The sequence below is a fragment of the Balaenoptera ricei genome, chromosome 1 (genome assembly GCF_028023285.1).
Source record: "Balaenoptera ricei isolate mBalRic1 chromosome 1, mBalRic1.hap2, whole genome shotgun sequence".
In the NCBI taxonomy this organism is placed as follows: Eukaryota; Metazoa; Chordata; class Mammalia; order Artiodactyla; family Balaenopteridae; genus Balaenoptera; species Balaenoptera ricei.
This window is the reverse complement of record NC_082639.1, coordinates 495,931-517,234: the sequence shown is the minus strand read 5'-3', so window position 1 is coordinate 517,234 and position 21,304 is coordinate 495,931. Positions and strand designations below refer to the sequence as shown.

Sequence of the window (21,304 nt, the reverse complement as noted above, 5' to 3'; positions counted from 1 at the left end):
CGGCGGGGCGCACGGACGCGGCGGGCCTCGCGCCCTCCCTGCCTGCGTCCCGGGCTGGGGGCGCATGGGTGGCCGCGGGCGGCGGGGCAGCAGCCGGGGTGTGCGCGGGGCCGGGGCCGGGGCTGAGGCCGGCAGGGCGGGCGGGGCCGGAGCGGCCGGGCGGGGGCGCGGGGGCCTGGTCGCGGCTGGGCCGGGAGCGGCGCGCGGGCGGGGCGCGGGCCGGCGGCGGGGAGGCGCCCGCGTCCAAGGCCCGGGCCGGGCCTGAGCGCCGCGCCATGGCGGAGACCAAGATCATCTATCACATGGACGAGGAGGAGACGCCGTACCTGGTCAAGCTGCCCGTGGCGCCCGAGCGCGTCACGCTGGCCGACTTCAAGAACGTGCTCAGCAACCGGCCCGTGCACGCCTACAAATTCTTCTTCAAGTCCATGGACCAGGACTTCGGGTCAGTGGGCCACAGGGCCTGTGCGCGGGCGCGCGTGTGGGCACCTGTCTGCGCCAGGCGGGGCAGATCCTGGGGCTGTGACCCGGGCGGTGCCTCCCCGTGCCTGCGCACCCCGGTGCGGTGTGTCCCACCTGTCTGTGCCCTGAGCAGGGGACGCCTGGGCCCCTGACTGCCTGCCCAGGAGCCTGAGAGCTCTGGACGGTGGGCAGGCGAGGGTCCTGGCTTCTCCACCTTCCCTGGGCCCTGTCCTGAGTGTGTGTGACTTGCGGTGGAGGTCTGTAGTCCAGGTCGACCTCGAAAATACCACCTTGGCACCTGTCAGGCTCAGGGTTCTCTGCCCCCCTTATGTGGAGGACAGATGCTTAGGGATGGCCTGGAGAGCTTGCGATTCATGGGGCTTGGGGTCAGAGGAGTGTCCGAGTATTGGGGGGGGAGGGGTTGGGGTGGGGACAGGGTGCCGGCCACCCAGTGGGTTCCCAAGTTAGCATGGGGGAAATGAGGTGATCTGGGACAGGGGCACAGATCTGTCTGCTGGGGTCTGCAGACATTTCTGGAGGCTCAGGATAGCCTCCTCCTGACCCCCTTCTCCAGGGCCCTCGGGACAGGGCAGAGGTCAAGGGTCACTGGGGAACATGGGGCTTTATTCCACCCACCCCTGCCCTGGGGTTGCTGGCCACAGAGCCTCTGTCCCTGCTGAGCCACATGGCACTTGGGTTCCTGGGAGCGGCCCAGGCCAACTGCTGACTCGGGGCAGCTTCTGTGTCAGTGTCCCCATGTCTGCCCTTAGCGGTGGCTGTCCTGGCCGTGGGGACTTCCCACTTGTGCTGGGCTGGGCCTCTGGAACGGTGAGCGGTGAGCTGGAGGCTGGCTGTCCGCTTGAGGCCTGACCCGGCACAGCCACGGGTAACCTGAGTCCCCTGCTCAGCGGTGCTGGGGTGGGGGCAGGGGGGGGCACGCAGAGGCCTCGTGCGCCGAGCAGGTGTGCCTGGGTGCCCTCAGGCAGCCCGTGTCCTTGTCTGTGGCTGCGTCTCGGGACTTTGACATTGAGGCCATTTCCTGGATTCTGCGGTTTGCATGGGCCCTGGGCAGGCCCAGGTCAGGTCAGGCTGAGGCCACTTTGTGGCTCTCAGGAAGGCCTGAGGGACATGTGGGCAGCTGGACTCTCTCATACCTCCCCAACACCAGGGAGAGGCAGAGAAGGGGGCATGTGCTCTTGGCAGCCCCCAGCCCTGCCGGGCTCGTGTTAGGAGCCACCCCCAGGCTGGGCTCCACAGGGTGGGGCATTGATCTGGGGAGCCTGCCCTCGCTGGGTGATCTCCTGCAGTCTCACTGCTCTGGGTCTGCTCTGCTTTGGCTGTGAGCACTGGGTATGTGAAAGGGTGCTTTTGTTTTTAACTTAGTTTATTATTTCAACAAAAATTACTGAAGTCACACACACTTTGTCACAAACCAAAACCAGCAGGGAATGTGTGGCACAGTGTGTGCCCAGCCCCCTAGTTTGCTGCCCTTGGACCATGATCTGGGGTGCATCCTGAGGGCCCTGACCCTGGTCCTCCGTCTGGTAGCTGCTGAGCTGCAGAGACCCCTGCCCCCATCAAGGTGCACTCCCAGCAGAGGCTGGGCCTGCTGGAGGATTTGCAGGACCCATGGGTGCCCTGACCTAGGAGGTCAGTGGGCAGGGAGATCTGGGTCTTGAAGCACGAGTAGGAGTTCTTCAGGTTGTCTCAGCATGACTGGGATGTGGGGGGAGAGAACAAGACTGGGCTAGTAAACTGGACTGGGACAGGGGGAGGGATTGGGGTGACTCTGGAAGGTGCAATGGGCAGACAGAGCAGGGGAGGCTCACCTTATTCCCCACCCCCCAGACCTCTGGTTTGTGGCCTGTTGGCCTCAGGGACCCTTGGAGAGGATCTGCCTCCTTCCTCCCCTCCCCTGAGGTCTACCTACAGAGCTCCAAGTTTTATTTATTCTGTAGAATCATTTACTCAGTGTAATAAATTTCCTCTGGGAGGGGCTGAATAGTCACTCACACTTTAGTATAAACGAGAGCTGGAGGCTCACCCTAGATACCTAGTGGATGTAGATGGAGGTTGGGGAAAGTGGCGGCAGGTCCTGGCTGGGCTGGGGCAGCAGCCCCCTCATAAGAGGGGTGGCCTCAGATTGGGGACTATGAGGGCAACTGGTGAGCCTGGGCTTCCTGCCCCAACCCCTCAGCCCACTGTGGGCTGGGCCCTGAGTTCCTGGGGCCTCTGTTCCTGGCCACGGCTGGCCAGGAAGGGAACCCCTTCCCTTACTAAGTCTAAGGTGTGGCCACCGCCACGTGCTCTGGGCCGGGTCCCACTCCCCATGGGCATCTTTGGCTAAGTGGGTGGCGAGTCCTGCGCCCACCTCCCACTTTTCCCATGCAGGTCACAGGTTTTGTGTCCCAGCGAAGCTGGGGAGGGTCTCTGGACTTGTGCTGGGCTGGCCTGGAGGTGCCAGGCGTCGGGTTTGGTGAGCGGCAGTGCGGGGAGACGTCTGGGCCCAACCTTTGGGCTGAGCGGCAGAGGGGGAGGGTGTCTGGCTCACAGGTTTCTGCTGCCAGGGCTGCCTTGCCGATTCCAGGCCTGGCTGGACTTGGCAGTGGCCCTGGCCCCGGCATCTCTGCACCAGGAGCTCCGGCCTGTGGGGCCATCTGTCTGTGGGCCCTGGGGGGGTGCAGTGGGGGGCTGCGCTTGGCCTGGCCCAGGCTGCCCGAGCTCCCACTCTGCCCGCCATCTGGGGTCAGTGCCCTCAGTGGTGTTGGGTCACCCCCCGGAGCTTGTGGCAGGGCTTGGAGGACTGGGACCCGCTCACCCTGAGGCCTGCAGAGCCTGAGGCTGGGCAGGAGGCAGTGAGGGGACAGAGGAAGGCTCTGTGGGAGCTGAGGACCCCGACCCATGGGGGAACCCTGTGCCTCTGTGGACGCAGTTGGGGCCATCCCACTGGGCCTCTGGGAGCCCAAGGGTCCCCCTGGGCCCCTGACTCAGCTCCAAGGGCCCCGCTCTGAGCAGATTCCTTGGCAGGGCGAGTCTGCGGGGGCAGCGGGTGGGGCTGGGCAGCCCAAGTTCTAGGGTAACTGGGATTTCGCCAGGAATTCTGAGGTTGTGGGCAAGATGCCAACGGGGGTGCCCCTGGGTGGCCACCACGAGGTTCAGTGTCTTCACTGACCACCGCTCCTGAGGTCTACTCTCAGACCCGGGAGGCCCAGCTCGGGAGGGAGCCCTGGGGTTGTGTGGGGGGCATTTCCCCAGGCTTGACCGAGGCCTCCCCCAACCCCACCCCCGACCTTGTCCCTATCCTTGGCCATCGCCGGGGGTGGGCAGCGTTGTGCCCCTGTGCCCTTTGTCCTGGGGGCTGGGGCACCTGCCCCTTCCTCCCTGCTGTCCCGGCCTAGCTGCCCCTCAGCGCCCCAACGCCCGGCGGAGGGCAGGGTGCGCCGTAGTGCAGGCTGCAAGGTGTGCGTTCGCAGGCTGGAGAGGGCCAGGGAAGCAGGGCCTCTGGGCCCTGGGAGGGGCGTTCGTGTGTGGGTGGGCTACATGGGGGCCTCAGGCAGCCCCGGGCGGCGGGTTGTCTGGAGGCCCTGGCCGTGTGGGCACTCAGGGTGCTCCTGGGCCTCCCTGCCTGGGGTGTCCGCCTCTGGGGGAGCCAGGCAGGCCCCATGGTGTGAGTCAGAAAGGGCGGGGGCGGGGGGCGGCAGCGGAGGCTGCCGGCCAGGCCACCTGGGCTGTGAAGTGGGAACCAGGTCCCTCCCGGGTCTCTGTTGCCGCAGTCACTCAGAGATGGTGCTCGGGGCCTGCTGGGCCCCCGGGAGGGCTTGCTGCAGCCCCCTGTCTGTTGGCTGCAGCTGGCAGAACCCCAAGCGTCCCCAGGCCACCGCAGGTCTTCCTGGGGTGACAGCCTTCGGTGTGGCCTCCTTGACTAAATCTTGGGCTGGGCCTCGGCCTCCCCAGAGCTCAGCTCTGCCAGACTGTGTTGCGTGAGTGGGGGCCACAAGCACAGTGTCTCCTCCTCACTGGGGAGAGGGGCGTCCTGAGAAACGACTCTTTCTGTCCCTTGTTCTGTCCACCTCATCTGTGCCTGTGTGGCTGGCCCTGGGATGCGTCTGGGGGGGTCACCGAAGGACCCTGGCGGGGTGCGCCCTCCCTCCCAGGCTGGCCCGTCTCCTCCGTCCACTCTGCCCTGAGGCCTTGGGCCCTCTCCTGGTGGGTGGGAGCGTCGTGCGCCACCTGCTGCTGCCGAGGACTAGCCGAGTCGCGGTGTCTGGGCCCAGCGGGCCACAAGGCCGCTTCCCGCCTGGTCTCCCGGCTCCTGTTCCTGCACTGGGCCCAAGTCCCAGGTGTAGGAACCTGCCACGCCGGGCAGGGCTGGCCTCCGGGGGCGGGGCCTCGGGGCACTCCTGCTGCAGGCCCCGCCCTGCTCTCCGGGCAGCCCGCAGTGTGGGATGTGTCTGGGCCACAGCACTGCCCGCCCTGCCCCGTGGCCCTTCCCCTGCTGCCCTCCTCACCCTTTTGAACCTGACACCTGGACCTCCCCAACCAGTTTCTGACCCCAGGGTCATTGGCCTCCTTCCCAGTTAGCATTGCCCTGGCCCTTGGCGACCTGCCTCTCCCACCCCACCCCAAGCCCACCTGACTGTGGGCAGCATTAAAGGATAGGCCAGGGCTAGCCGCTGGGCAGTGGGTATGGCTGGTGGGGCTTGCTGCCCTCCAGGGCCTGAGGCTTCTCTGTGGGCCCAGCTGGCCCTGAGCTTGGCTGCCCTTCCAGGTCTCGAGATGGGCTGGTGCCATGAGTGGGGGTCTGTTTCTGTCTCCCTGGCTGGGCCGATGGGCCAGGAGGGCGGTGGCCTGCTCTCGGAGTGTGTGCGTGTGGGTCTGTGTGTTGTGCCCTCTCGACCTGCCCGTATCTGTGGGGTCTGACTGCGTCCGCATCTTTGCTGAGGCCTGCTGTGAACCAGGCCGTGTTCTAGGCTGGTGCGGTGGGCTCTGCCCTCACCATCCACAGGCCGGGGGGGCACAGAGGCACAGAGCAAGGCAGATACTCGCATTTTAGGGCCGTCTAGGCAGTGACTCTTGGTGCTGGGAGTGTCTGGGCCCCCTTGGACCTGGGCCCTGGAAGGGACCCTTGGAAGGATGGTAAAGGTTCCTGGGAAGGGAAGTGCTGGGTGGGGGCGTCCGCACAGGCTGACACCTGGGCGTGTGGCTGGACAGCCCGTGTGGCCCGCACCCTGGACGAGCTGGGGGCCCTCCTCCAGAGCCCAGTCCTGGGAGCAGGCCCCCCTGCAGTGACCTCACGGCTGCGTCTGCCCGCAGGGTTGTGAAGGAGGAGATCTCCGACGATAATGCTAGGCTGCCCTGCTTCAACGGCCGCGTGGTCTCCTGGGTGAGTCCACGGGATGCTGGCAGAGGGCCCTGGGCTGCTGGGAGTGGAGGAGGCTGGTCATCTGTGCCCCAGTGCCCTGCCAAGGGTCGCCTGGAAGCCGGTCCCTGAGCCCTGCTCTCCTCCGCAGCTGGTCCTGGCTGAGGGCACACACTCGGATGCAGGGTCTCAGGGCACTGACGGCCACGCAGACCTGCCCCCGCCTCTCGAGCGGACAGGTGGCATCGGGGACTCCCGGCCCCCCTCCTTCCAGTAAGGACTCTGAGGGGTGGCGCTGAGCCCAGTGGTTCTGAGGAGCCTGCGTCCTGCCAGGCCTGGTAGGGGTGGGGAGGGGCAGCTGAGCAGGGACCCGCGGTCAGTAGGCGCTGGTCAGCGGAGGGGGGGCGGGCGGAGAGGCCTGGAGCGGGCCAGCGGGCGGATGGGGGCCCCTGCTGGAGTCGGGGTCCCACCAGACGAGGGGAGCAGAGGAGCTGGGAGGGCGTTCGAGGCGTGAGTGGCCCGGCCGCCCCAGCCCAGCCCCCCTCGTCGGCACAGCCCGAATGTGGCCGGCAGCCGAGATGGGATGGACAACGAGACCGGCACGGAGTCCCTGGTCAGCCACCGGCGGGAGCGAGCCCGACGCCGGAACCGCGAGGAGGGTAACGAGGCCGCACCCTTGACTTCCCCGGGACCCCAAGGGCACCCCAAGCCCCTGCTGACCCCCAGGTACTGCCCTGTCCAGCGGGGGTCCCTTGGCAGAGGTTCCAGGACCCTAGTGGCTCCCCCAGCAACCCAGCGGTCACCCTGCCAGCTCCCAGGTCAACAGGTGCTCGAGGCTGCAGGGCCGCCCGTGACCTCCAGGGGACCCCACGGCCAGCCCCCCTCCCTGCTGTCCCCACAGCCGCCCGGACCAACGGGCACCCGAGGGGGGACCGGCGGCGGGACCTGGGGCTGCCCCCCGACAGCGCGTCCACCGTGCTGAGCAGTGAACTTGAGTCCAGCAGCTTCATCGACTCGGAGGAGGACGACAACACCAGCCGGTGGGCGAGGGCGGGGGCGCGAGGTGGGGCGGGGCGTGTGCGCAGGTGCGCGCGCGTGTGTCCCTGTGCATGTGCGTGTGGGCAGGGTCCCTGCTGGTGGCTCGCTGTCTTGGGGGGGCGGCTTTCCCCAGGTCTGGCCCCACCCCCGCCCCCTGGCCTCAGTTTCCCCAGCTGCGTGGGGGAGGGGGTGGCCAGGCCCTGACTCTGCGCCGACCCCCAACCCCGCCAGGCTGAGCAGCTCCACGGAGCAGAGCACCTCCTCCCGGCTCATCCGGAAGCACAAGCGCCGGCGGCGGAAGCAGCGCCTGCGGCAGACAGACCGGGTAGGTGTGGGCCCGAGCGGGCAGGTGGGTCCCAGCCGCGGTCGCACCCGCAGCCCCTCACCTGGCGCCGCCCCGCAGGCCTCCTCCTTCAGCAGCATCACGGACTCCACCATGTCCCTGAATATCATCACCGTCACGCTCAACATGGGTGAGGCCTCGGCGGGGCGGGTCCCTGGGCCGGGCATGGGGTCCTCGGATGGGGGGCACCTGCTCACCCCACCTCTCTGCAGAGAGGCACCACTTCCTGGGCATCAGCATCGTGGGCCAGAGCAACGACCGGGGCGACGGCGGCATCTACATCGGCTCCATCATGAAGGGCGGCGCCGTGGCCGCCGACGGCCGCATCGAGCCGGGTGACATGCTGCTGCAGGTGCGGGGCCGGGGGAGCCGCCGGGGGGCCAGGGGGCCGGCCCCCGCACCCACCGCGCTGACCCCTCGCCCCCAGGTGAACGACGTCAACTTTGAGAACATGAGCAACGACGACGCGGTGCGGGTCCTGCGGGAGATCGTGTCTCAGACAGGGTGAGGCGCGGGGCAGGCGGGGCAGGGGCTGAGGGGTGGGGGGTCCCCCCGGGGCCTCGCCGTGTGACCCGCCCTCCCCGCAGGCCCATCAGCCTCACTGTGGCCAAGTGCTGGGACCCGACGCCCCGGAGCTACTTCACCATCCCGAGGGGTGAGTGACCCCACGGGGCCAGCGGGGCGGGGGCGGGGGGTGCCCAGCGCAGCCTGAAGGTCCTCTCTCCTCTGCGCCCCTGTGCTCTGCTTTCTCTCCCGCCGTCTGTCTGTTGCCGCGCGGTGGCCGCCCAGCTGACCCCGTCCGGCCTATCGACCCGGCCGCCTGGTTGTCCCACACGGCGGCGCTGACCGGAGCCCTGCCCCGCTACGGTACGAGCCCCTGCTCCAGCGCCGTCACGCGCACCAGCTCGTCCTCACTAACCAGCTCGGTGCCCGGCGCTCCGCGTAAGTGGCGGCTCACGAGATCAGGGAACTGAGGCCACAGGCGAGGGCCTGGCCGCGGCGCCCACCTGGCACAGTCGCACCCGAGGGCCGTGCCAGGCTTGAGCGTTTGCGCTGCTGCCAGGCCCGCGTGGTCAGACGCGTGCGGCTCCGACTGGGCCCCGCCCTCCTCCCGGCCTCTGTTCACGTGGTGGAGGCGGAAGACGCCTGGAGGGGCCCAGCCAGCCCAGGGGTCTGCGTGCGGGGCGGGGAGGGGCGGCTGTCTGCGTGGGGCCCTCATCCTGCTTTCCTGCCACTAACAAGACTAATAGCCCCGAGCTTGTGGGGGAGGGGGTTGAAGAGGCCCAATCTCCGCCCATGGGGCTCTGGTCTGCAGGGCCGGGGGGCCTCGTCCTGGTTGGACCCGAGATTCTGAGGAAGCGCCTGCAGGGTAGGAGACGAAGGCCCACCCCCGTGCCGGCTCCCTGACCCTGCGGGGCTGTCAAGCAGTGGGGCTGGACCCCCCAGTCACTGGGCCAGCAGAGCCTGGCCTCTGAGGGCTGCGGCAGGTGGGGCCTGGGGTCCGTCTGACCCCCACCCAGTCTGTCAGCCACCCGGGCTGAGGAGGAGGCCGTGCCTTGCAGAGCTGGAGGAGGTGCCGCTGACGGTGAAGAGTGACATGGGCGCTGTCGTGCGGGTCATGCAGCTGCCGGACTCAGGCCTGGAGATCCGCGACCGCATGTGGCTCAAGATCACCATCGCCAACGCCGTCATCGGTGAGGGTCCCAGGGCCAGCAGAGGGGGCGGGGCGGGGACGGGGCGGCCGGGGGCCCCTGCCTGACGTCCGCCTGCCATGCCAGGGGCGGACGTGGTGGACTGGCTGTACACACACCTGGAGGGCTTCCGTGAGCGGCGGGAGGCGCGCAAGTATGCCAGCAGCATGCTGAAGCGCGGCTTCCTGCGGCACACGGTGAACAAGATCACCTTCTCCGAGCAGTGCTACTACGTCTTCGGGGACCTGTGCAGCAGTGAGTAGGGGCTGCGGGGCGGGGTCCCCAGAGGGCCCGCCCACCCCTCCCTCACCCCCACCCCCACCCCCGCCTCCCCCTCCGCAGATCTCGCGGCCCTGAACCTCAACAGCGGCTCTAGCGGGGCCTCGGATCAGGACACGCTGGCCCCGCTGCCCCACCCGGCCGCCCCCTGGCCCCTGGGGCAGGGCTACCCCTACCAGTACCCGGGGCCCCCACCCTGCTTCCCGCCCGCGTATCAGGACCCCGGCTTCGGCTACGGCAGCGGCAGTGCTGGCAGTCAGCAGAGTGAAGGTGAGGGCCTCCCGCCCGGCCGCCACACCTTCCCCACCGCCTGGCTCTGCCCTGTGTGCCGGCTCCCCCGCCCTGTGCGCTCCCATCCGCTCTGTGCTTGGGCCCTGGGTGGCTCCTTCTAGAAGGGGCGAGTGGTCGAAGGGGGCCAGGGAGAAGAACCCGGAGGCTTCAGGGGTTGCGTGTGGGGGCCGGTGCTTCAGCCGTGGCAGAGGCCGGAGGTGGTGTGAGAAGGATGGGGGCGTCGGGGTGTGGTGGCCCCGGTGGGGGAGCGGCACGGGGACCCCAGGACGCAGTGGAGGACAGAGACCTCCGCCTTCCACATGCAGCCGGAGGTGACAGTTTCATAGACGGCCCAGCCCAATGCTGGGATGTGTGGGGCAGCTGAGCGGGAAGCTTGGGGTGTCCCTGAGGAGGGGACCTGTTGGAAGTGTCCCGAGGCTGAGTGGGGTCAGTGAGGCCCGTGGGCCCATGCCCCCGGCGTCCGGGGAGAGGTCTGGTGGCTGGCCCAGTGGACCCAGAAAGGGATGGGGAGACAGGAGAGTGGATCGGAGGGTAGCGGTATCCAAGGGGAAGCCGTGTTGGGCACCTGTGGACCCTGGACAGGCCCAGCCGGCGGGGTCACGCCCTGGTAGCAGGGTGTGGGTGCCCAGCCAGGCCTGCTGTGTAACTCATCTATCCCTTGCTTTGTGCTGGGCAAGCCTTAGACTGAAGGACTAGCGGAACGGACCCTCGGGGCCGGTAAGCCAGGGTCCTGCCCGGCGTCCCTCCCGGCACGTCCCCAGCCAGTGGGCGTCTTCAGGTTCCCGACACTTCCTGAGCCCAGGAGGGGCTGAGCCGAGTGGCCAGCCAGGGCTCCGGGGTCAGATGAAAGGCGGGTCTTGGGTGGGGAGCCCAAGATGGCCGGCAGGTGAGCCGAGCACACACGGCCTTCTCTGGGCCTCAGTTTCTCAGCTGCAAGACCAGGCCCTCGGTTCAGGCACTGGGGTGAGGAGTGGGGGCACTGAGCTGGCCCCAGTGTCCCTGCCTGTCTGCCACTGACCCCCCCCGCACCCCCCCTCCCCCCCCTCCCCCCCCCCAGCCTGCTGTAGCTGCTCCTGCTTCCCTGGGCGGGGCCGGCCCAGCCCTCGTGTCTGCATGGCTCCCCCCCTCCACCTGCACCCCGGCTCAGGACCACCAGGTTCTGCCCCTGGTTGTCTTCGCAATGGCCGGCTGTCTTGGAAGAGGCAAGGCCTGGCACTGACCGTCCCATTCCTCTCCCCCCTTCTTGACCCCAGGAAGCAAAAGCAGTGGGTCCACCCGGAGCGCTGGCGGGAGCAGCCGTCGGGCCCTGGGGCGCGAGAAGGAGAGCCGGTCGGCTGGAGCTGGGGGCAGTGGCAGCGAGTCGGACCACACAGTGCCAAGCGGGGTGGGCAGCGGCGGCTGGCGGGAGCGTCCTGCTAGCCAGCTCAGCCGTGGCAGCAGCCCGCGCAGCCAGGCCTCGGCCGCCGCCCCAGGGCTCCCCCCGCTGCACCCGCTGACAAAGGCGTACTCGGTGGTGGGCGGGCCGCCTGGGGGGCCGCCTGTCCGGGAGCTGGCCGCTGTCCCCCCAGAGCTGACGGGCAGCCGCCAGTCCTTCCAGAAGGCCATGGGGAACCCCTGTGAGTTCTTTGTCGATATCATGTGACCAAGGAGAGAGTGCTTCCAAGCCTGGCCGTGGGGCAGCCAGTGGTCCTGCTGCCCCTGCAGGAGGGTGCTGCACCTGGAGCTGTGGCCTTCGTGGCTTTCCTGGGCCAGACCAGCCTCTGCTTTGTGCCATGGGGTCTGGGCCTGGCCAGAGTGGCAGCAGGCTAGAGGGGAGGGGCTGAGGGCAGCCCAGGCCACCGTAACCTGGATGGCAGCCCGTCCACTCCTGGCCAGAGCAGCTGTGTCTGTGCAGACCCTGGTGGGGGGGCCTCCATCTCCCTGTGCTCAGGCAGGTCTGACCTGCCCCCCTTGGCGTGTGCCTCAGGGACCCGCACTCGCCCACAGTGCTGTGCACAGGGCCTCAGGTTGAGCTGAGAGGTGGCCGCTAGGCCTGGGCCCCCCTCTTCACCCGGTTCACAGGCCCCACCCCCGATCCTGCCCAGGCCGGGGTGGGGGGCCCTCTCGGGGGTAGGGTCCTAGCCCCGAGGCCTCTCTGTGGCTGCCCAGGGTAGGGATCTAATTTATTTATTTATTGCCTGGCCTGTGTGCTCCACGGGGTGGCGGCCAAGTCAGCTGTCCCCCACTCCCAGCCACTGGAGCAGAGTTTCATGTATTCCCCCCCGCACCCCGCAGGGACACACGGTGTGTCGGAAGGTGTGCGGGAGGACGGTGAGGGGGAGATGGCAGGAGAGGGAAGGTGACCCTGAGGGCGAGGGCCACAGATGCACACAGCTGCTGCCGGGGCGGGGCCTGGGGCAGAGGGCGTGGCCAACTCGCCCCTCCCCGCGGTCCTGGGGTGCCCGCCCACACACGCACGCACGCACGCACGCTGCTCCCGCCCAGCGTCGCTGGCCTGCACACGTCTGCACTGTAGATACCGAATGGAGCTGGAGCGTCGTCCGGATAGTTAATAGAGCTGCTTCTGTGTAAATGCTATTTTAAACACTAAAAAGCATTTAATTTTATGGGACTGATGTGTGATCTGTGTCTCTTTTTTCCCACTTTAGGAGATTGGGGTGCAGGGGCCGGGTCAGCTTCCCCAGGGTCCGGCCGAGAGCTGACCCAGGACCGGCTAGGTGCTGTCCTCTGGGTGCCAGCTCAGCGACAAGGCCCTGGCTGCAGCAGTCCTGGCGGGCGGTCTTCTGTCCGTGGTGCTGGGGTTGGGGGGGGAGGGGGGAGGGGTGGTCTGTCCTTGCGGCTGGTGCTGGCCTTGGTGCTGACCCCCCACCCTGGCCGGGCTCTGTCCGCGGTGCTGGAGGTGACTGACCACATTCTACTGGCTCACTGACCAGGGACAGAGAAGGAAGCTGGGTGCCCCCTCCTTCCTGAGCGGGTCTCTGCCCTGCACTGGGGCCCACAGTCAGGCACACACCCCTGCAGAAGGGTCAAGAAAGTCCCACCCCACCTACCAACCTCCCACTCCTACGATGCTTGGACAGGATGCTGGGTGGGGGCCCCAGGCTGGGCCCAGCCAGGCAAGTGGTACCCAGCTTTGCCTTCCTTCACATGGTTTGGCTGGGGGCTTTCCTGAACGCTCAGCCGGGGCTACGGGGGGCCCCGAGGAAGCCTCCATGAGCCTCTGTCTGGAACAGTGGCGCTGGGTCATCTGTGCAGGCCAGGGCTTGGCTGGTACAGGGACAGAGCCTGACTCTGGGGCCCCAGGGGTTGAGATCCCACGGAGCTGAGGCCCCTTATGCACTCTGGAGGTCACTGTGGGGTCAAGGTCAGCAGAACGTAGGGCTGGGGAGTCGCAGCGGAGTTGGAGCACAGTCTGCAGGTTGCGGCATAGGGACTCGGTCTGGGGGCACCTTGACTGCGTATGAGTTCACTGGGGTGAGGTCACTGGGTCAGGGGTCGCTTGTTGTTTCCCTGAGTCTCCTCCCCGCCCCCACTGCCGCCTCGCCCTCTGGCATCGCCAGGACCCCCTCCCAGGAAGAACTCAGGGGTGTTGAGGTCTGGCCGCCACAGCAGCAGGTAGCACTTAGGCAGGTGGAAGGTGCCCATGATGCCCAGCACACAGAAGAGGATGGCGCCCATCTGCACGGCGGGCTGGGAGACCACATGCACGTTGGCAAAGAGGGCGACGAAGGAGACCCAGGTGATGAAGTAGGCCAGCATGGCAAAGGTCAGGCCGCGGGCGCCGTTGTAGCCCCCGGGCTGGCTCTTTACCAGGAAGGTGCCCAGGAAGCAGAGGAAAGCCAGCGTGGCGTTGGTGGCGTGCACCAGGCCGAAGCTGACCCAGGAGTGCAAGTGGCAGTGCACCAGCGCCTCCGTGGGCGGCACTTGCCAGCCTGTCGCCGCCTCCGGTGGGAAGGTACCAGCCAGCGCCCCACAGGCGGCTGCAGAGCTGGTCTGCCCAGCTCGGCGGCAGCTCTGACCCCACAAAGATCTCAGCCGCCTGCAGGAAGGGTGTGCTCTGGCAGCCAGTGAGTGGGAGGTGGTGCAGCGGCGGCTGGGCCAGGCAGCTGGCAGGGCTGGGCCAGCTGGGAAACAGGAGGACGCTGAGGCAGACGAGGCCCAGGCAGAGCAGGCCTGCGGCCCCCCCCGAGGCCCGAACCATGGGCTGTGCCGGCGCCAGATGAAGAGTCCCAGGGCTGCCAGCACCAGGCCCAGAGCCAGGCCCAGAGCAGAAGCAGCCCCAGGAACTTGGGCCGGCGGGGGAGGCACCGGTGCTCCAGTCCGGGGACCCGTGGTCCTGGTCACACTTGCTGCAGAGGGCGTCGTCTGGGGCGGGGGGAGGAGAGGGGGGTGCTGGGGGCCGTCAGCTTCCCCCAGCCTCGCCCCTGCCACGGCGTCTGGCCTCAGAGCCAGGCCTGTGCCCCCGACCCTGCGGGGACCCGCCCTCGCTCGTGCGACGGCGTGGGAAGGCCCCCCGGAGGGCTCACCTGGGTGGCGCTGGTAGCTGCCAGCCTTGCAGTCGGCGCCGCCGTAACGGCAGGAGCGGAAGCCCTTCACACGCGCACCTGGCCCTCCCTGCACTGCCGCGAGCGCTGGGGCTGCCTCAGGCAGGGCTGGCGCTCACCTGGCTTCCCTGCGTGTGCCAGCTCGTCTGGGAGTGCCAGAGCTGCAGGCTGCCGTTGAAGGTGCCCACGGTGCGCAGTGTGGGCGTCCCGTCCCGCCGTGCCCACAGCTTCAGGTCGTGATCCACGCCCACGTTCCCGTTGGTGTCAAACCGCACGCTCAGGTGGTGCGTGTTCTCCGGGAGCTGGCGGGGGTGGGGGCGGGCGGGGAGCCCCCCCCGGCCCAGACCTGCCCCCACCGTCCCTCCTCCCTGGGGGCACTGGGGGCACAGCTCCCGTGCCCTCACCTGCCAGGGCCGCACGGGCTCCCTCGCAGGGCAGCGTGTTGTGGAGCGCCTGGGCCACGCCGTACACGGCTGCGAAGGCCGCGAAGGTCTGGCGGTGCAGCAGCCCGTCGGTCTCGTTCTCCAGGGTGATGCGGTCACACTGGGGGCAGCGCGGCCCCACCACGTGCTCCTCCAGGCCTGGCTGCCCTGCGTCCGGCGAGGCGCGGTAGGCGGGGGCGGCGGCCAGGGCCAGGCGCGTCCGCACGTAGGACGGGAACTCGGGCATCTGGGCGCCCTGACGCGGGACGCCGAGCACGGTGCCCACCCGGTCCATGCCGGGCAGCGTCATGACGAGGTTTGAGGGCAGCCAGGCCTCGCTGGCCACCCACACCTTGGGCGAGAGCCTGCAGCGGATGCTGTAGCTGAAGAGGGTGCGGGCAGCGCAGGCGGAGGAGAACACCACACCACCTGCACGCTGCTCTGGTTCACCCGGCGCAGCAGGCCCTGCACGGAGCCCAGCCGCGGGCTGCCGGCTCGGGGCAGCGGCACCCGGCCCTCGTGCGCGATGCAGGTGCTCTTGGCGTCGGCCAGGCCAAAGAAGAGGCTCAGGCCCTGCCGGCTGTACTCGTCGTCGCTGCCCATGGCGGCCACCCAGGTCCAGTGCAGCTCCCGCAGCAGCTCCACCCCGGCCGCCGCCTGCACGCGGTCGCTGGGCACCGTGCGGAAGGAGGACGGGAACGTGTTGCGGCTGCTCAGCCAGTCCGTGCTGGCGCCGTAGCTGACCTGCGGGCCCAAGGCAGCTCCTGACGCAGGGGCTCCTGAGGCGGGCAGGAGGGGGGACGCGGGCTGGGGGTCGCACGTGGGGCATGAGGAAGAAGCTGAAGAACTTGCCGGTGACCAGGGCGACCTCGGACGAGTGGGGACCGATGACGGCCAGCACGTGGGGCTGGTACTGCATATAATTGCAGTAGGCGGCGACGCTGCGGCTGCCGGCCTTGGCCATGAACACCAAGCCGGGCTTCACGGCGACCACGGGCTCCCAGCACGTGTCGAGGAGGTTGTAGCCCAGGCGCAGCCCGGGGATCAGGGTGGACCCGCTGTTGATCTCCTCCACGGCCATCGTCGTGGCCAGCACCCAGAGCAGCCCAGGGGACGAGAGCGTCCTCAGCTGAGCCCAGGGGGGAAGAGCCCCCCAGCACGTAGTCCCCTGGCCGGCTGAGCTGCCGGGACAGGCACAGTGGGGCCCCTGCCCTGACGCCCAGGACAGCCACGAGGCCCAGGAGAGCCAGGCCTGGCATGGCAGGTGGCAGCTTCCAGCAGCGACAGCAAGTGGGCAGACTGACCGGGGCCCCAGATACGGGGAGTCGGGGCGGGGAGGGGCGGAGGATTTGTTCAGCAAAGCACTTGCTTGTCCTCACCTGCCAGCTCGGGGCCCTGGAGACGTCCTCCATCTCCTTCCTGGGCCCCACAGGTGTGCTCACGTTGGACTCTTATCCTGATGCCACCACTAGGCTCTCTGGCTGACAGTGACCCGGGCAGGCAGGCTTTGGGCAGCCACTGACTGCGACCTTGCTACCTGCCTGTGCCCAAGCCCCTGGCAGCCACATATTCCTGGAGAGGAGTCACCCCGGACCCGTCTGCCAGAGGGGCCTGGGTTCTCCGGCTGCCTGAGACAGGCTTGGAGGTGCCAGTGCCCCAGGGAGTAGGCACAGAAACACTCCCTCCAGCCCTGGGGAGGCAGTCGGCACTCGGGGCGGGGGAATGCAGGAGTGGCTCCCTCGGCAGGCCCAGGGGCAGCCTGCGGGGGGGTGTCCCACAGCCCTGCAGACCAGCCAGGAGGACAATGGATGGCTGGCTGGCCCGGCTTCCACCCCGCGGCTGGGGTGGGGAGGGTCCCGAGGGGGAGGCCATGGGCTCTCGGCCTGCCTGGGGACAGTGCACCTTGAGGGTCTAAGGTCTAGAAGCTGTGGGGCTCCGTGGCTGGCCGTGCTCACACGGGCCTGGGCCCTGCCTGTGCGGGCCGGGCTCACACAGCTGGGCCTGAGGAGCGGCAGGCAAGCGAGGGAGGAAATGCTATAACCAAACGGGCTGCTGCAGCCAGGTCAGCCCCAGGGTGTGCCGGGGACCTGGGGGCCAGGCCAGCAGCTCCCGCTTAGCCTCCGGGTGCCCGAGGACCCGTCTCCCCCAGTCTAGGGCTGGGGGCCTCACTGACACTAGGCCACAGGCACCCAGAGGAGCTGGGGGAGGCTAGCGATGGCCCTGGGGTACGGTGGGGCCCGGCAAACATTTATGGGACGTGGTCTAGGGATCCAGTCCTTGCCTGTCCCCACTGCCCTGTGGGGCGCGCACACATGGCACAGCACATACGCTACACGCACGCGCAGGACCTGCATCTGCACCATTGCACGCACACGTGCACACACGTGCAGCCCTCGCTCTCTGGCCCGGGGGAACCCCAGGCTGTTCCCCCAGAGTCACTGGCCTTTGCAGGCACCATACCAGACTCTGGTCCCCGCTGGGTGTGGGGACTTGGGAGGTGGCTTGTGCTGGGCACTGCTCTTCAGTTCTGGCCTTCGGGCAGCGGCTGAGAGGACCCTCCCTGACAGGCATCCTCCTTCTGTCCAGGCCACTGCCACGGCGCGAGCACCCCCCTCCACTGGCTGCAGTCCAGGCGAATTTCCTTCTCTCTACACGGCGTGTGGCTGGCCTCAGACCTGCGTTTCCAACTCAGCCACTTAGGTGATTCTGTGACTCAGTTTTCTCACCTGTAAAGTGGGGATACTGTGGACCTTGGCAACAGACGGGGCTTGGCAGGGCTAAAGCGTGCACACAGACGGGCAGGACCCCAGCACTGGCCAGGGCATACCTCACGTCCCTGTGGTTGACACGGCCCTGACCGCCTGGCACGCCCAACACCCCCGCCCTGGAGAGCAGCAGTTCTGCTAAGTGCAGTTTATTTATTTTGGAAAACCCATCACCCGTATTACAGCTTCTAAGGGCGCCTGAAAGCTTGCACTTATGTACATTTGCTTCACGGTGAATAATGTCCCCTTGGCACCTGAGGCCCTGGCCTCACGGCGAAGAGGCAGCGGGTGGGGCCAGGCCCCCAAGCACTGGGTGATGGCCGGGCTGGGTGTGGCCACCTGCCAGCCTGTCACTGAGGCAAAGCGGTCGAGGCCCCCTCCCTTGTGCTATGTCATCCTGGGTCTCCTGAGCTCCACAGGGATGGAGCAGTAAGGGGCAGGGAAGAGGGAACACGGCATCTCGCTGGGTGCTGGGGAGGGAGAGGCCAGCACTGGCCCAGGGGAGTCCTGGCACCCTGGGGGCTCTCGGGCTGTGCTGTGCAGACTCTAGGCTGCAGGCGGCCGCTGGCATGTGTGCAGGGCGGTGGCAGCAGGGCAGGCCTTCCCCCGGGGCTTCAGGTCCTGCTGTCACTGCCGAGGACACGTGGGCCCCTGACTGAGGCGGCGGCGAGGGGCGGGGAGAAAGCCTGCAGTGCTGACCCCTGCCCAGGACTCTCTCCCTGTCCTGGGGACAGCCAGCCGTTACAGAGGGGCCCAAGGCAGCCCAGCTGGGCAGACACTGCGTCCTGGGCCCCATGACTCCCCGTAGCTCACAGACTTGACCCCCAGGCAGGGGCAGCTTTTCCATGAACCCTGATCCTGCCCCCCACTGCCTGCTTCCTGCACTTCATCCACCCGGGAGAGACCTGACTGGACACGGGTGCAACTTAGCTGAGGGTAAAGATGAGGTGCCCGGGCAAAGGAGAGGCCGGGCATGGAGCAGACGGCCAGCGTCTGCCTTCTCCGTGAAGCCTGTCTACAGTGGCTGGAGGCTCTGAGTGGCTCCCGACAAGCTCAGCTCACAGGGGGACCCAGAAAGTTCCACAGTGGGACTGATGGGTCCCGGCTGCCCCCACCCAGCTCTGGATTAGGGGAAGCCCACCCCACCTGGGCCCGCCAGCCCCTAGGGTAGGTCCAGCAGGGCGTGCTCGGCGTAGAGCCTCTGGGAGATGTCGTAGACGCGTTCAATGAAGGGCAGGGCCTCGCCCAGCATCTCCACGGCCTGCTCGGGGGACCCCACATTCATGGTCTCCAGGAAGACCTTGCGTGTGGGCAGTGCACAGAAGGCCACGGTGACGGCCCGGCGGATGATCCAGGGGTGGTAGGCGGCCAGCGAGGCGTTGTAAGAGTCAGTGCAGAGCGCGGCGGTGCGCGCGTCCTCAGGGCTGGTGCGGACGCCCTCCAGGAAGAGCTGCAGCCAGTGCAGGGCGCGGTGCAGCCGCAGCACCGTCCGGCAGCCCGAGTCGGGGTGGCGGGAGCGCCGCTCCAGGTCCACCAGCTGGCTGCCCACCTCGTAGGCCACCATGGCCTGCAGGGTGCCGTAGTGCTCCCGCTGGGGGCCACCGCACAGCTGCTCCATGATCTGCAGCTTCGCCACCACGTCCTTGGAGATGAACGAGAAGATGGTGCCCAGGCTGTTCAGGAACCTGCGCGAGGGAGGCAGGCGCTCAGCTGCGGGTGCGGGGGAGAGCGCCCCCCACCTTCTGGGCCGCGAGGGAGGACAGCCGACCAGCACCGGGCCGGCAGGTGCCTACAAGTGCCGGCGGGATGCAAGTGGGACGCGTGGCCAGGAAAGGCCCTCGCACGCACCTGACCAGCCCCCTCCAGCTGGCGAGGTAGTGGTCCAGCAGCACCTCTTCCTTCTCATTGAGACACTGCTTGAAACTGACCAGGACGACTTTCAGATTAAACTCTGACTCCAAGTCATCCATTTCCGCAGGAGCTGAAACACAGGGAGTCAGGCTGTGGGTCGTCTCCCGGCGAGGAGGCTCCCTCCCTGGGCCGCTACTTCGGGGAGGGAGGGAGGGGCAGCTGGAAAGAAACAGCTGGGGCCCCGCTGCTCCCCAGTGAAAGCCCACAGTAACCCCCATCCCCAGGCCAGCCCCTCCTCCCCAGGAGCCCACCTTGCTCTGCTCGGGTCACACACTCGCAGACACATGGGCCTGGCCCAGCCGGGCCCTTTGCCAGGCACACGACCCACAGCTCTCAGCACGGCCCCCCTGACACTCAGACTTGTCAAACCACTACCACGTCTCACTTGCGGGACGTATCTCTGCTCAGGTTTTCTTGCTTGTTTATAGTCTGTCTCTCTTGAGTGTATGTCTGTTCCTAGTAACTGGAGAAGTATGTGCTGAGTCCCCACCCAGAGCCAGGCGCCCACTCCAGTGCACTGTGAGTGAGACCGACAGCCCGGCCCCGCTGAGGCGACATCCTAGTGGCAGGTGTGTGTGTGTGTGTGTGTGTGCGTGTGTATGTGTGATAATAACAAAGACAGGAAGTCCAACACAGTAGGTAAAAGGATAAGCACCATGGAGAGACAGACTGTGGGCTGAAGCCGGAGGGCCACGCCCTTCCTTGCTTGAAGCTGCATCGCAACAACCAGAGCAGAGGCTGCGGGGTCAGCATTTGCCGACAGATGGACAGACACGAGTCTTCTCACTCCTACTGTAACTGTGCCCATCCCACACAGAAGGGCAGCTGGACCACAGGCCCTCCCCCAGCCCCAGGGAGTCCAGAAGTGCCCCAGGCCAGACGCCTGCTCTGGATTCTGCTGACATTCATATAGTCACTCCACAAACACCCAAGTGCCCAAGTGTTAGTGGGTGCCGCTGGGCACCTCAGCCCCTGCCTCCCTGGGTGCCTGGGGCCTGCACTGCGGTGTGGCTCTGACAGGCCCTGGGGACTCAGCTGTGTCTCACCTCATGTCCAGGACAAGCTCTCACCCCTTTGGGCGGCATGAGGGTCCCTGTGCTCTTGGTGCTGGGAGCACTGTGGGAGCCCGGTCGCCCGAGGTGTGGTGAAAGCTCAGCCAGGAGAGCACACTTGTGTGCCTGGGCAGGTCTGCCTTCCACTCTGCGAGCAATTCATGCACTGTTCTAAGACCCTGTCCTACATCTTTGGGGAAAATGGGCCCGCACACCCTTCCCTGCCCACTACCCAGGCTGCTGGGAGCATCTGATGGGGCCCAGTAGGTGCTGCTGAGGCCCTGCAGGCCCCACGGCTCGGCCGCATGCCTGGCACTGGGTGGAGTGCCCAGAGGTGAGCTCACCCTGTCCTCAGGTGTGGGGGACAGCCGGGCCTGGCCTCAGGGAGGTAACACTCCAGAGGTTTCCAGAACACCCCTACCCTTTCTCAGGCCCTCAGTCTTCTGTCCACCAAGCAGATGGCCTCTGAGGCCCTCAGGGCTACCTTCCTGGTCACCAGACATCCTGTGGGCCTGGACTTCCTGCCCAGAACCTGAGCGAGCAGCCAACAGGAGGTGCCAGCAGCCTTTCAGAGCTTGGAAACAACAGGAAGGGCAGGGGCGGCGCGGCCGGGGGTGGGCAGCCTGCCAGCTCTGGGAAGGTGATGCAGGGCACCGCCAAGGCTCCCCCAGGGGCAGTCCACGGTCCCAAGGTCAGGGCTCGTCCTGAGGCCGGCCTGAGCACCGGAGCCCTGTGGCTGGCACCAAGCTGAGGGACCCCAGGAAAAAGGGGGCAACCCTCCGGCACCCCAGCCCCAGCGGGTGGGAGCGGGGCCCTGTCCGGGAAGTTCTGCAAGTCTTGCCTACTAAGGGGGCTCCGGGTGGCGCCGAGCTGGGACCCGGGGCTCGGGTGGGTCCTGCTCCAGCTGAGGCCCAGGGATGGGTCAGGGGCCCGGAGTCCGGGCCAGCGCAGGGGCCGGGTCCTCGGCCGCCCCCTCCCACGCCCGGTTCGGTTGGGCTGGGTTTCCCCGGCGCCAGCTCGACCCCACCGTGGCCGGCTCACCCCCATCGCGTCCGGCTCACCTGCGCCGCCGCCTCTCACCTGCGCCGCCGCCTCTCACCTGCGCCGCGCAGCCGCCGTGGAGGCCGCGGCCCCGCCCCCGGCCACC

The 21,304-nt window shown here is 67.8% G+C and overlaps 3 protein-coding genes across 7 annotated transcripts; 1 reads left to right on the top strand and 2 right to left on the bottom strand.

Moving 5' to 3' along the window:
* Positions 1 to 200: 200 nt before the first annotated feature.
* DVL1 (dishevelled segment polarity protein 1) lies at positions 201 to 12,074 on the top strand. 4 transcript variants are annotated; one of them, XM_059894064.1, is made up of 15 exons: positions 201 to 445; positions 5,776 to 5,845; positions 5,973 to 6,094; positions 6,377 to 6,480; positions 6,723 to 6,861; positions 7,091 to 7,184; positions 7,263 to 7,332; positions 7,415 to 7,554; positions 7,630 to 7,706; positions 7,790 to 7,857; positions 7,992 to 8,069; positions 8,765 to 8,896; positions 8,981 to 9,148; positions 9,236 to 9,442; positions 10,717 to 12,074. In XM_059894064.1, the coding sequence occupies exons 1-15, from the start codon at positions 276 to 278 to the stop codon at positions 11,103 to 11,105; spliced, it is 2,028 nt and encodes a 675-aa protein (XP_059750047.1). In that variant the 5' UTR covers positions 201 to 275; the 3' UTR covers positions 11,106 to 12,074. The 4 variants fall into 4 exon arrangements, with proteins under 4 accessions (XP_059750047.1, XP_059749962.1, XP_059749881.1 ...); XM_059893979.1 differs by having other exon boundaries at positions 7,992 to 8,144; XM_059893898.1 differs by having other exon boundaries at positions 7,091 to 7,332.
* Positions 12,064 to 17,232, bottom strand: TAS1R3 (taste 1 receptor member 3). Its single transcript, XM_059895234.1, is given in 13 exon segments — positions 12,064 to 13,000; positions 13,003 to 13,418; positions 13,420 to 13,630; positions 13,633 to 13,739; positions 13,741 to 13,828; positions 13,990 to 14,064; positions 14,067 to 14,136; positions 14,139 to 14,309; positions 14,412 to 14,445; positions 14,447 to 14,855; positions 14,858 to 15,173; positions 15,250 to 15,538; positions 15,540 to 17,232. Coding segments are annotated over 13 exon segments (2,559 nt in total). The 5' UTR covers positions 15,842 to 17,232; the 3' UTR covers positions 12,064 to 12,929.
* Positions 17,233 to 17,327: 95 nt separating this feature from the next.
* Positions 17,328 to 21,303, bottom strand: CPTP (ceramide-1-phosphate transfer protein). 2 transcript variants are annotated; one of them, XM_059895135.1, is made up of 3 exons: positions 21,219 to 21,303; positions 19,043 to 19,175; positions 17,328 to 18,879 (listed from the first exon to the last, which is right to left on the bottom strand). In XM_059895135.1, the coding sequence occupies exons 2-3, from the start codon at positions 19,162 to 19,164 to the stop codon at positions 18,357 to 18,359; spliced, it is 645 nt and encodes a 214-aa protein (XP_059751118.1). In that variant the 5' UTR covers positions 19,165 to 19,175; positions 21,219 to 21,303; the 3' UTR covers positions 17,328 to 18,356. The 2 variants fall into 2 exon arrangements, with proteins under 2 accessions (XP_059751118.1, XP_059751040.1); XM_059895057.1 differs by having other exon boundaries at positions 21,199 to 21,276.
* Between the last annotated feature and the right edge of the window lies 1 nt (position 21,304).

Excerpts from the sequence above, each read along its gene's own strand:
- CPTP (XM_059895135.1), bottom strand. The coding sequence starts at position 19,164 with ATGGATGACTTGGAGTCAGAGTTTAATCTGAAAGTCGTCCTGGTCAGT. Across the intron at positions 18,880-19,042 it reads AGCTGGAGGGGGCTGGTCAG|GTTCCTGAACAGCCTGGGCA; the intron begins GTGCGTGCGAGG and ends TCCCTCGCGCAG.
- DVL1 (XM_059893817.1), top strand. The coding sequence starts at position 276 with ATGGCGGAGACCAAGATCATCTATCACATGGACGAGGAGGAGACGCCG. Across the intron at positions 7,707-7,789 it reads GAGATCGTGTCTCAGACAGG|GCCCATCAGCCTCACTGTGG; the intron begins GTGAGGCGCGGG and ends CCCTCCCCGCAG. Across the intron at positions 8,145-8,764 it reads CTCGGTGCCCGGCGCTCCGC|AGCTGGAGGAGGTGCCGCTG; the intron begins GTAAGTGGCGGC and ends CGTGCCTTGCAG.